This window comes from Cottoperca gobio, chromosome 10 (assembly GCF_900634415.1).
Source record: "Cottoperca gobio chromosome 10, fCotGob3.1, whole genome shotgun sequence".
Lineage (NCBI taxonomy): Eukaryota > Metazoa > Chordata > Actinopteri > Perciformes > Bovichtidae > Cottoperca > Cottoperca gobio.
In genome coordinates, this window is record NC_041364.1 from 12701748 (window position 1) to 12714823 (window position 13076).

General features: G+C 43.0%; 4 protein-coding genes across 4 annotated transcripts; all 4 read right to left on the bottom strand.

Annotated features, from left to right (window-relative positions):
- Positions 1-328: 328 nt before the first annotated feature.
- Positions 329-2852, bottom strand: LOC115014770 (protocadherin beta-16-like). Its single transcript, XM_029441824.1, has one exon. It carries the CDS (start codon positions 2723-2725, stop codon positions 329-331), a length of 2397 nt encoding a protein of 798 aa, XP_029297684.1. The 5' UTR covers positions 2726-2852.
- Positions 2853-3303: 451 nt separating this feature from the next.
- On the bottom strand, positions 3304-5703 carry LOC115015027 (protocadherin beta-16-like). Its single transcript, XM_029442192.1, has one exon. It carries the CDS (start codon positions 5701-5703, stop codon positions 3304-3306), a length of 2400 nt encoding a protein of 799 aa, XP_029298052.1.
- A 605-nt stretch (positions 5704-6308) lies between these two features.
- LOC115014769 (protocadherin beta-16-like) lies at positions 6309-8770 on the bottom strand. Its single transcript, XM_029441823.1, has one exon. The coding sequence runs from the start codon at positions 8703-8705 to the stop codon at positions 6309-6311; it is 2397 nt and encodes a 798-aa protein (XP_029297683.1). The 5' UTR covers positions 8706-8770.
- Positions 8771-9340: 570 nt separating this feature from the next.
- Positions 9341-11743, bottom strand: LOC115014779 (protocadherin beta-16-like). The gene has a single exon (XM_029441835.1). The coding sequence runs from the start codon at positions 11732-11734 to the stop codon at positions 9341-9343; it is 2394 nt and encodes a 797-aa protein (XP_029297695.1). The 5' UTR covers positions 11735-11743.
- Positions 11744-13076: the final 1333 nt, after the last annotated feature.

The following is a 13076-nucleotide window of genomic DNA, read 5'->3' on the forward strand; positions in this document are numbered from 1 at the left end:
GAAAAGAGCCTCATTTTCCTCACACGAACCAACAGCGGCACTTAGGGACGTGAAAAGAAACTGCAGAAATAGCTACATGAAGACGGATTGAGATCTAATTACTTTCACAAACTAGCCAAAAAGAGAGAAACAGATTGTGTGATTCTAATGATGTCCAAGGAACTGGACATTAGATTATATGAATGTACAATAGTGATTTAAAAATACACAGGAAATATAACTAGGAAATAAAAAACATGGTTTTGGATATGCAATCATATCGCTTTCCAAGGTGCTGAAAATTAGACAAAATTGATATAATGCGTGGCAACGAAGGAACAGATAGCTATCAAATTCTAACCTCTAGAGGAGAGTCTGGTTCATCCAGGATGCTCTTTTCACTCTGTATCCGCTGCATCGTCCCTGTAGCACTGGGGTCCATTATCAGCACGTTCTGACTACCGGCTGTGCCGAACTTACAGTCACTCTTTCTGGAGTCAGTCGTCCTGCACACCTCGTAATTGTACACGTGTTGGAGAGTCCCTGTCCCCAAAGTGTCTGAGTAACGTGGTGGATAATATGGAATCACAGGGAGGTTGGAGTGAAACATGATGCGAGACTGTCTCCACCTGTAGATTTTCACTGATATAATAACCACTAAACACGTGATGAAGAGGAAGGAGACTACAGCCAGAGCCAGCACTAAGTAAAAAGTCAGGTTATCATTGTACTCCTTGTCGTGTGTAAAGTCAGTGAACTCAGACAGCACTTCAGGGAAGCTGTCCGCCACCGCCACGTTAACAATGACTGTAGCTGAACGAGAGGGCTGCCCGTTGTCCTCCACTATAACAGTCAGTCTTTGTTTCACAGCATCTTTATCAGTCACTTGGCGGATAGTTCTTATTTCTCCATTCTGTAAGCCCACTTCAAACAGCGCCCTGTCTGTGGCTTTCTGCAGTTTATAGGAGAGCCAGGCATTCTGTCCAGAGTCCACATCAACAGCCACCACTTTAGTGACCAGATAGCTCACATCTGCTGAACGAGGCACCATTTCAGCCACCAGAGAGCCACCAGTCTGGACTGGGTACAGAACCTGAGGAGGGTTGTCGTTCTGGTCCTGGATCAGCATTTTCACAGTCACATTTTTACTGAGTGGAGGGGAGCCTCCATCCTGCGCTTTGACACGGAAGTGAAAGTCTTTGATCTGCTCGTAATCAAAAGAGCGCACTGCATGGATGACTCCACTATCAGCACTAACGGACACATATGAGGAGACTGGCACTCCGTTAACAGAGGAATCCTCCAGGATGTAAGAAACACGGGCATTCTGGTTCCAGTCAGCGTCTCTGGCTCTCACTGTAAATATAGAGAGGCCTGGTGTGTTGTTTTCTACAATGTAGGCCTCATATGAGCTCCTCTCAAAGACAGGCGCGTTATCATTCACATCAGAGATCTGTAAGGTGAGAGTGACGCTGCTGGAGAGGGAGGGCACTCCTTCATCAGAGCAGGTCACCGTTATATTATATTCAGAGGCTGTCTCCCTATCTAAACCACTATCTGTAATTAAACTGTAGAAATCATTGGTTGTAGACTTCATCACAAAAGGAATATTATCATTTATACTGCATTGGACGTTGCCATTTTCACCGGAGTCTGTATCCTCAATATTAATCATTGTCACAACAGTACCAGGGTTGGCATCTTCTGATATAACATTTGATTTTGACAATATATGAATATCGGGTTTATTGTCATTCATGTCATTGACGTCGATAATCACTTTACATGAGTCAACGAGTCCTCCATCATCACTTGCCCGGATGTTTATCTGAAATGTTCGAGCTTTTTCATAGTCAACATTTCCTTTTAGCCGAATTTCCCCACTTTCATCATTTACTTCAAATAACCCACGGGCATGATCTAAAATACTCGAAATTGAATACGTTATTTTTCCATGAGATCCATGATCTGCATCTGTCGCAGTAACTGTCACTACAACTGTTCCTACTGGTGCATTTTCTTTTATAGAGGCTTTATAAACAGATTGCGTAAAAACAGGGGCATTGTCATTAGCATCTAAAACGGTGATGAGAATCTGCATTGTTCCTGTCATCTGCGGCTCTCCCCCATCCAGTGCCGTAAGAACTAAAGAAAGGTGTTCATTTTTTTCTCTGTCTAGAGGTTTGTCTAAAATCATTTCAACGTTTTTTGTCCCATCTGCTTGATCATGTAATTTAACAACAAAATTGTCGGTCGGTTGAAGTTTATATGTTTGCAATCCATTTGAGCCTACATCAGAATCAACTGCCCGATCCAATATGAATTTAGCCCCACTAACAGCGGATTCACTAATTTTAAATTTGACGTCGTTCTTTTCAAAGGATGGAGGGTTGTCGTTAACATCGGTGATCTCTATAGTTACACTGTAAAATTCCATCGGATTCTCTAATATAATCTTAAAATGCAAAGCACACGGCGTCGTTTGTCCGCACAGTGCCTCTCTGTCTATTATATTTTTGATGAGGAGGACTCCCCTTTCGTTATTCAGCTCAATATACCCGTCATTGTCTCGAGTAAAAATGCGAGCTTTACCCGATTTTAGTCTTTTAACATCTAACCCAAAATCCTTTGCAATGTTTCCTACTAGAGAACCTTTTGGCATTTCCTCGGGAATTGAGTAGCTGACCTGTCCGAGCACCGAGCTGAGAGAGAGGACCGAGAAAAACAACAGTACTTGCCCTCTCATTGTTCTGCCTGACGTTATTCCAGTGTAAACCAATATTTTTGCACTTCAATTATTCTCAGTCAACGCCAGTTTTTAAAGCAAAATGTCAACGTAGAAAAAATATTTCATGCTCTTTATCTCCGTTATAGTCCACAGTCCAGACGGTGTGCTTTGCTTCTGCCTCTTTCTTTCTCTAAAATAAAGACCGGTGGGAGGTACAAAGAGTCTGCGGTAAATCTAAATCAGACTGGCCAACAGCGGCACTCTGAGTTCATAAAGTAAAATTGCATGGTAAATGTGCAAAAACAAACTGATATGTCCTGGTTAAGAATCAAAAACAGCAAACAAAAAAACACTCATTTTAGTTGAAAGGAGTTTTCTTGATACGGCAGCTATTTGGTAAATACAAGTGTGCCTAGTTGGGGAATATGACATGCAGATGTTGGAAAAAAGAAGTGTGTGACTATAAAAGATATTTAAAGAGACAGAGGGAATGCAATTAAAAAATACTGGTTTGAATAAGCAATCATACTGCTGTCCAAGGTGCTGAAAATAGACCAAAGTGACTTAAAGGTCACATTCCACGACAGAATAGATAGCTAGCAAATTCTAACCTCTAGAGGAGAGTCTGGTTCATCCAGGATGCTCTTTTCACTCTGTATCCGCTGCATCGTCCCTGTAGCACTGGGGTCCATTATCAGCACGTTCTGACTACCGGCTGTGCCGAACTTACAGTCACTCTTTCTGGAGTCAGTCGTCCTGCACACCTCATAATTGTACACGTGTTGGAGAGTCCCAGTCCCCAAAGTGTCTGAGTAACGTGGTGGATAATATGGAATCACAGGGAGGTTGGAGTGAAACATGATGCGAGACTGTCTCCACCTGTAGATTTTCACTGATATAATAACCACTAAACACGTGATGAAGAGGAAGGAGACTACAGCCAGAGCCAGCACTAAGTAAAAAGTCAGGTTATCACTGTACTCCTTGTCGTGTGTAAAGTCAGTGAACTCAGACAGCACTTCAGGGAAGCTGTCCGCCACCGCCACGTTAACAATGACTGTAGCTGAACGAGAGGGCTGCCCGTTGTCCTCCACTATAACAGTCAGTCTTTGTTTCACAGCATCTTTATCAGTCACTTGGCGGATAGTTCTTATTTCTCCATTCTGTAAGCCCACTTCAAACAGCGCCCTGTCTGTGGCTTTCTGCAGTTTATAGGAGAGCCAGGCATTCTGTCCAGAGTCCACATCAACAGCCACCACTTTAGTGACCAGATAGCTCACATCTGCTGAACGAGGCACCATTTCAGCCACCAGAGAGCCACCAGTCTGGACTGGGTACAGAACCTGAGGAGGGTTGTCGTTCTGGTCCTGGATCAGCATTTTCACAGTCACATTGCTACTGAGTGGAGGGGAGCCTCCATCCTGCGCTTTGACGTGGAAGTGGAAGTCTTTGATCTGCTCGTAGTCAAAAGAGCGGACTGCATGGATGACTCCACTATCAGCACTAACGGACACATATGAGGAGACTGGCACTCCGTTAACAGAGGAGTCCTCCAGTATGTAAGAAACACGGGCATTCTGGTTCCAGTCAGCATCTCTGGCTCTCACTGTGAATATAGAGAGGCCTGGTGTGTTGTTTTCTACAATGTAGGCCTCATATGAGCTCCTCTCAAAGACAGGTGCGTTATCATTCACATCAGAGATCTGTAAGGTGAGAGTGACGCTGCTGGAGAGGGAGGGCACTCCTTCATCAGAGCAGGTCACTGTTATGTTATAGTCAGATGCTCTCTCTCTGTCCAGATCACTTTCCGTCAATAAACTATAGAAATTATTTGAAGTCGATTTCAAAACGAAAGGAATATTGTCATTTATGAAACACTGAACTTTACCATTCTCACCTGAGTCTGGGTCTTGAATGTTAATCATTGTAATGACCGTGTTGGAGTTTGCACTTTCTGATATAACCGCTGATTTAGACATTATTTTAATCGTTGGCTCGTTGTCATTTATATCGATGACATCGACTATCACTTTACAAGAATCCGTTAGTCCCCCGTTATCCCTTGCACGTACATTAATCTGAAAATTTCGTTTCTTCTCATAATCCAAACGTCCAATCAACCTAACCTCACCACTGTCCTCGTTCACATCAAACATATGTCTGACGTCATCTAAAGTGTTTGTGATTGAATACGTAATTTTACCATGTAATCCATGATCAGCATCTGACGCACTGACAGTGGTCACAATTGTCCCTTTTGCAGCATTTTCAGCTACAATGCCTTTGTATATCGGCTTTGTGAAAACAGGTGCATTGTCATTGGCGTCTAACACTGTGATGAGAATCTGCATTGTCCCTGACATCTGTGGCTCTCCTCCATCTACAGCAGTCAACGCCAAAGAAATGAACTCATTTCTTTCTCTGTCTAAAGGTTTCTGTAAAACCATCTCAACATTCTTTGTCCCATCGGCTTGGTTGTGCAGTTTAAGTAAAAAAGTGTCACTTGGCTTAAGTATGTAGCTTTGGAGACTATTTATACCTACATCTAAATCAACTGCTCTTTCTAAATCGAATTTTGCGCCAACAACTAAAGATTCGCTAATTATGAATTTAATTTCGTTTTTTTCAAAGGTTGGTGCATTATCGTTAATGTCAGTGATTTCAACTGTTACACTGTAAAACTCCATAGGATTCTCTAAAACAATCTGAAAATGCACAGCACATGGTGTCATATCACCGCACAACGCCTCTCTGTCTATTCTCTCTTTAATAAGGAGGACTCCTCTTTCGCTGTTCAGCTCGATGTATTCTCTGCTATCACCAGAATAAACACGAGCGTTACCCAACTTCAGTCGTTTAACGTCTAAACCTAAATCCTGAGCTATATTACCAACAAAAGAGCCTTTCGCCATTTCCTCCGGAACAGAGTAGCTGACCTGCCCGGAGACTGAACTAAGAGAGAGGATCGAAATAAACAACAGTACTTGCCGTCTCATTGTTTGAAATTATCTCGGAAAAAAAGAGAGAGCAACCACGTAAAATCCGTCAGAAAGATGGATAACCATTCAAATTAAATATGAAGCAAAGCCAGTCCTCAAATTTAAGGCAAACGAATGAAAGTTGTTCGTCGTCATGTATATCGGCTCCTCCACCGAAGACAATGCGATATGCGACTGGCTTTTCTCTCTAACACATCGAAATGAAGAGGCGGTACCGCTGTAAATATACTACGACTGCAACAGACTAGGCAACAGCGGCCCATTGAGTTCAGAAAGCAAAACTGCAGAAAATGTGTTCTGAGAGGTGGAGCAGCTGAGAAAATAAAGTATGAAGGTTGGAATTAATGTGTAATTGTACAAAGTCCTAGTTAGAAAATATCTTAATTATGATGCAAACTAAATGACTTGAAAAATACTTAAACAGATCTCAACAACATCCAAAGTATAGGGGTGAACAGTGGCCATTTATGCCATATTAAATAACATAACATGTTGCTTTCCAAGGTGCTGATAAAGAAAAGACCGACACATTTACCAAAACGCTGGCGCATTTGATTACAGTCTTTGAAAATTACAAGTAATGAGGGAGGTTATTTGTGATGTCACACATTTCTAACCTCTAGAGGAGAGTCTGGTTCATCCAGGATGCTCTTTTCACTCTGTATCCGCTGCATCGTCCCTGTAGCACTGGGGTCCATTATCAGCACGTTCTGACTACCGGCTGTGCCGAACTTACAGTCACTCTTTCTGGAGTCAGTCGTCCTGCACACCTCATAATTGTACACGTGTTGGAGAGTCCCTGTCCCCAAAGTGTCTGAGTAACGTGGTGGATAATATGGAATCACAGGGAGGTTGGAGTGAAACATGATGCGAGACTGTCTCCACCTGTAGATTTTCACCGATATAATAACCACTAAACACGTGATGAAGAGGAAGGAGACTACAGCCAGAGCCAGCACTAAGTAAAAAGTCAGGTTATCATTGTACTCCTTGTCGTGTGTAAAGTCAGTGAACTCAGACAGCACTTCAGGGAAGCTGTCCGCCACCGCCACGTTAACAATGACTGTAGCTGAACGAGAGGGCTGCCCGTTGTCCTCCACTATAACAGTCAGTCTTTGTTTCACAGCATCTTTATCAGTCACTTGGCGGATAGTTCTTATTTCTCCATTCTGTAAGCCCACTTCAAACAGCGCCCTGTCTGTGGCTTTCTGCAGTTTATAGGAGAGCCAGGCATTCTGTCCAGAGTCCACATCAACAGCCACCACTTTAGTGACCAGATAGCTCACATCTGCTGAACGAGGCACCATTTCAGCCACCAGAGAGCCACCAGTCTGAACTGGGTACAGAACCTGAGGAGGGTTGTCGTTCTGGTCCTGGATCAGTAATTTCACAGTCACATTGCTACTGAGTGGAGGGGAGCCTCCATCCTGCGCTTTGACACGGAAGTGGAAGTCTTTGATCTGCTCGTAGTCAAAAGAGCGCACTGCATGGATGACTCCACTATCAGCACTAACGGACACATATGAGGAGACTGGCACTCCGTTAACAGAGGAGTCCTCCAGGATGTAAGAAACACGGGCATTCTGGTTCCAGTCAGCGTCTCTGGCTCTCACTGTGAATATAGAGAGGCCTGGTGTGTTGTTTTCTACAATGTAGGCCTCATACGAGCTCCTCTCAAAGACAGGTGCGTTATCATTCACATCAGAGATCTGTAAGGTGAGAGTGACGCTGCTGGAGAGGGAGGGCACTCCTTCATCAGAGCAGGTCACTGTTATATTATACTCAGATGCTCTCTCTCTGTCCAGATCACTGTCTGTCACGATGCTATATAAATTACTCGATGTTGGTGTAATTTTAAATGGTATGTTTTTATCAATTAAACATCGGACCTTCCCGTTTTCTTCAGAATCTGGATCATTTACATTCATTGCAGCTATCACTGTGTTGGTAGGGGAATCTTCTCCTATTGAATTTGATGATGAAATCATATTAATAACGGGGCTATTGTCATTGATATCACCTACATCAATAATCACTTTGCTTGAATCTGATAAACCTCCTCGGTCAACTGCCTCTATATCAATCTCATACTTTTTAGCTTTTTCATAATCAATAGGCCCATTTAATATTAACTGGCCGTCTTCAGTAACGTGGAATAATTTAGAAATGCTCCTCTTGCTATTTCCAATAACGTAGCTAACCTCTCCATTCGAGCCTTTGTCTACATCGGAGGCACTCACTTTGGTTATAAGTGTTCCCGTGAGGGCGTTTTCTTTTACACTTGCTTTGTAAATGTTTTGCGAAAAAACAGGAGCGTTATCATTAACGTCCAATACAGTAATATGAATCTGCATCGTCCCAGACCTCTGCGGCTCTCCTCCATCTAACGCCGTTAACAATAATGATGCAAACTCCTGTTTCTCTCTATCCAGAGGTTTTTGCAAAATCATTTCCACCTTTTTACCTCCATCCGACTGACTATGCAATTTAAGAATAAAATGATCATTGGGCTTCAGCGTGTAGCTCTGAAGACCATTCAGTCCGATATCAGGGTCTATTGCTTGTTCCAGCATGAATTTAGAGCCGATAACAGCAGATTCACTTATTTCAAACCTCCTCTCTTCCTTTTCGAATACGGGAGAATTGTCATTAATATCTGTGATTTCGACAGTAATCTGGAATATTTCTATTGGGTTTTCTAAAGCAATCTGAAAATGCAAAGCGCAAGGCGTTGTCTGACCACAGAGAGCTTCGCGATCTATTTTCTCTTTGATAATGAGGAGTCCTTTTTCCTTGTTAAGCTGAATGTATTCTGCGCTGTCGCCTGTGTGAATGCGAGCTTTACCCGCTTGTAGTCGTTTAACACCCAAACCTAAGTCCTGAGCTATATTACCGACCAAGGAGCCTTTGGCCATTTCTTCGGGAATGGAGTAGCTGACTTGGCCGAGCACTGAACTGAGACAGAGGACCGAGAAACACAACAGTACTTGCCGTCTCATTGTTCTTTCAGGCTCATCCGTCAAATCAAACTAACGTGTTCTCTTCCCCTTTGCAATCAGCGTTGCTGATGCAAATACAAAAAAGGCAGAAAGGATCCGTTTAATCAACAATTGACGATGATATTATTCCAACTTGATATTCCGTGTATGGCGTTCCATCCACCGTCGACTGTGCGTTATGCTTCGGAGTCTTTCTCTCTTGTGAGAGGGCAGAGGATGTCCCAGTATATCAAAATACATTTTAACGCCAAGACCCTGGTCAACAGCGGCCCACTGAGTTCACAAGACGAAATTACACGAATAAAAAATACTGTTGGCTCTGTTGTTACCTCTATGGCCAATTTATAAACCAACACCCAGCAAACACTATTGGCAAGGTTATATTAGCAAATTGATGCTAAACAGCACAGCATTTTCCTCGAATGAAAAACAACAAATATTGGCCCAATCTAAAGGTAATCACCTGCAGTGTCAACAAAGGAGAAAACACTTGTAGGTAAAAGAGAAATATAAAAGAGAGAATACAGAAGATATGCTGTTCATTCGCTGTCCAAGGTACTGAAACGGTATGGGCTGTAAATGACATCACGGAAAAGTAAAACTAAATACAAGTATGAGTTTGAATATTAGAATAATTACTTTCTAACCTCTAGAGGATAGTCTGGTTCATCCAGGATGCTCTTTTCACTCTGTATCCGTTGCATCGTCCCTGTAGCACTGGGGTCCATTATCAGCACGTTCTGACTACCGGCTGTGCCGAACTTACAGTCACTCTTTCTGGAGTCAGTCGTCCTGCACACCTCGTAATTGTACACGTGTTGGAGAGTCCCTGTCCCCAAAGTGTCTGAGTAACGTGGAGGATAATATGGAATCACAGGGAGGTTAGAGTGAAACATGATGCGAGACTGTCTCCACCTGTAGATTTTCACTGATATAATAACCACTAAACACGTGATGAAGAGGAAGGAGACTACAGCCAGAGCCAGCACTAAGTAAAAAGTCAGGTTATCATTGTACTCCTTGTCGTGTGTAAAGTCAGTGAACTCAGACAGCACTTCAGGGAAGCTGTCCGCCACCGCCACGTTAACAATGACTGTAGCTGAACGAGAGGGCTGCCCGTTGTCCTCCACTATAACAGTCAGTCTTTGTTTCACAGCATCTTTATCAGTCACTTGGCGGATAGTTCTTATTTCTCCATTCTGTAAGCCCACTTCAAACAGCGCCCTGTCTGTGGCTTTCTGCAGTTTATAGGAGAGCCAGGCATTCTGTCCAGAGTCCACATCAACAGCCACCACTTTAGTGACCAGATAGCTCACATCTGCTGAACGAGGCACCATTTCAGCCACCAGAGAGCCACCAGTCTGGACTGGGTACAGAACCTGAGGAGGGTTGTCGTTCTGGTCCTGGATCAATATTTTCACAGTCACATTGCTACTGAGTGGAGGGGAGCCTCCATCCTGAGCTTTGACGCGGAAGTGGAAGTCTTTGATCTGCTCGTAGTCAAAAGAGCGCACTGCATGGATGACTCCACTATCAGCACTAACGGACACATATGAGGAGACTGGCACTCCGTTAACAGAGGAGTCCTCCAGGATGTAAGAAACACGGGCATTCTGGTTCCAGTCAGCGTCTCTGGCTCTCACTGTGAATATAGAGAGGCCTGGTGTGTTGTTTTCTACAATGTAGGCCTCATATGAGCTCCTCTCAAAGACAGGCGCGTTATCATTCACATCAGAGATCTGTAAGGTGAGAGTGACGCTGCTGGAGAGGGAGGGCACTCCTTCATCAGAGCAGGTCACTGTTATATTATAATGAGAAGAGATCTCCCGGTCTAAATCGCTGTCCGTCATTAAACTATAGAAATTATTTGAAGTAAATTTTATTTCAAAAGGGATATTATCATTTATCGCACAGTTTACTTTCCCATTGGTTTCAGAATCAGGGTCATTTACACTCATTAAAGCTATTACTGTTTTGTGTGCTGAATCCTCTGGTACTGAGCCTGATGTTGATATCATATTTACAATAGGCCTATTGTCATTCACGTCAACTACTTCAATTATTATCTTACTTGAATCTGAGAGTCCGCCTTGATCAATTGCCTCTATATCAATGTGATAATTTTTTTCTTTTTCATAATCAATAGGACCATCTAGTATCACATCTCCTTCACTATTAATGTGAAATAACTTTGAAACCGTATCCATGCTATTCCCGATGACGTAGGTCACCTCTCCATTCGAGCCTTTGTCTGCATCGGAAGCACTGACTTTAGTAACAAGGGTTCCTATTACGGAATTTTCTGTAACGCTAGCTTTGTAAACGGGTTTACTAAAAACAGGAGCATTATCGTTTGCATCCAGTACAGTAACATGAATCTGCATTGTTCCAGTCATTTGTGGTTCTCCTCCATCCTCTGCTGTCAAGACTAAAGACATGTGTTCATGTTTCTCTCGGTCCAACGGCTTTTGTAAAATCATTTCTACCTTTTTGCTTCCATCAGATTGAGTATGCAGTTTAAGCAAAAAATTGTCACTCGGCTTTAGAGTGTATCTCTGAAGACCATTCAGTCCTATATCGGGGTCAATCGCTTTCTCCAGCATGAATTTAGAGCCGATGACAGCTGACTCGCTTATTTCAAACCCTCTCTCCCTCTTTTGGAATACTGGAACATTGTCATTAATATCGGTAATTTCTACAGTAACTGGAAACAATTCTAGTGGGTTCTCCAACGTAATTTGAAAATGCAAAGCACAAGGCGTTGTCTGTCTGCAGAGCACTTCGCGATCTATTTTTTCCTTAATAATGAGGACTCCTCTTTCTCTGTTCAGCTCAATATACTGAACACTGTCTCCCGTATAAATACGAGCTTTTCCTGACTTTAGTCGTTTGACATCCAAACCTAAATCCTGCGCTATGTTACCGACCAAAGAGCCTTTTACCATTTCCTCTGGAATTGAGTAGCTGACCTGCCCGATCACAGCGCTGAGGCAGAAGATGGAGATTAACAACAGTACTTGCCGTTTCATTGTTCTGTCCAATACCTCTCTCGCACCAACGCTACAGTGTTGTATTCCGTTTCACGGCGTAAAATTCCGCCAGATGAAAATTAAAAATGGAAAAGACAATTATTTTAATCCAGAGAGTAAAAACAAATAGAACTCCAGCGTGAGATGTCCGTAGGTAACAGCCTGATCTCCAAAGTGTGCTCTGTGACTGTGCCTCAGTTATATGCCAACACGATGACTGAGAATCTGTTACAAAAGCAATTCACAACTGCAACATATTGGGCAACAGCGGCCCGATGAGTTCAAATTGTGGAAGTACATAGGAAAAAAAGCTAGAATGTCATGAATATTCAAAATGCTACATAATATAAACATGGACTGACCAATTCACCAGAATAATGCAATACAATGAAATGAAATGCACCTATAAGGAATACGTCAAATGAATTGGGAAGTAGTATACTGGATAAAATAGTCTGCTATAAACAGGAAATAGTGCATGTCGAGGGAGCGTACGAAAGCGAAACTATGTGAACTGTGCTTTCATTGTCGCTTTCCAAAGTGCTGATGTTTTGCGTAACTGACATATTCAAACAAACGTATTAGTCTCATATCGAGAGCCAAGGTTTAAAATAAGAATTAGCCCCATATGACTAACCTCTAGAGGAGAGTCTGGTTCATCCATGATGCTCTTTTCACTCTGTATCCGCTGCATCGTCCCTGTAGCACTGGGGTCCATTATCAGCACGTTCTGACTACCGGCTGTGACGAACTTACAGTCACTCTTTCTGGAGTCAGTCGTCCTGCACACCTCGTAATTGTACACGTGTTGGAGAGTCCCTGTCCCCAAAGTGTCTGAGTAACGTGGAGGATAATATGGAATCACAGGGAGGTTGGAGTGAAACATGATGCGAGACTGTCTCCACCTGTAGATTTTCACTGATATAATAACCACTAAACACGTGATGAAGAGGAAGGAGACTACAGCCAGAGCCAGCACTAAGTAAAAAGTCAGGTTATCATTGTACTCCTTGTCGTGTGTAAAGTCAGTGAACTCAGACAGCACTTCAGGGAAGCTGTCCGCCACCGCCACGTTAACAATGACTGTAGCTGAACGAGAGGGCTGCCCGTTGTCCTCCACTATAACAGTCAGTCTTTGTTTCACAGCATCTTTATCAGTCACTTGGCGGATAGTTCTTATTTCTCCATTCTGTAAGCCCACTTCAAACAGCGCCCTGTCTGTGGCTTTCTGCAGTTTATAGGAGAGCCAGGCATTCTGTCCAGAGTCCACATCAACAGCCACCACTTTAGTGACCAGATAGCTCACATCTGCTGAACGAGGCACCATTTCAGCCACCAGAGA

What these genes read in the sequence shown, in the direction of transcription:
- LOC115014779 (XM_029441835.1), bottom strand. Translation starts at nt 11,734, where the DNA reads ATGAAACGGCAAGTACTGTTGTTAATCTCCATCTTCTGCCTCAGCGCT.
- LOC115014770 (XM_029441824.1), bottom strand. Translation starts at nt 2,725, where the DNA reads ATGAGAGGGCAAGTACTGTTGTTTTTCTCGGTCCTCTCTCTCAGCTCG.
- LOC115014769 (XM_029441823.1), bottom strand. Translation starts at nt 8,705, where the DNA reads ATGAGACGGCAAGTACTGTTGTGTTTCTCGGTCCTCTGTCTCAGTTCA.
- LOC115015027 (XM_029442192.1), bottom strand. Translation starts at nt 5,703, where the DNA reads ATGAGACGGCAAGTACTGTTGTTTATTTCGATCCTCTCTCTTAGTTCA.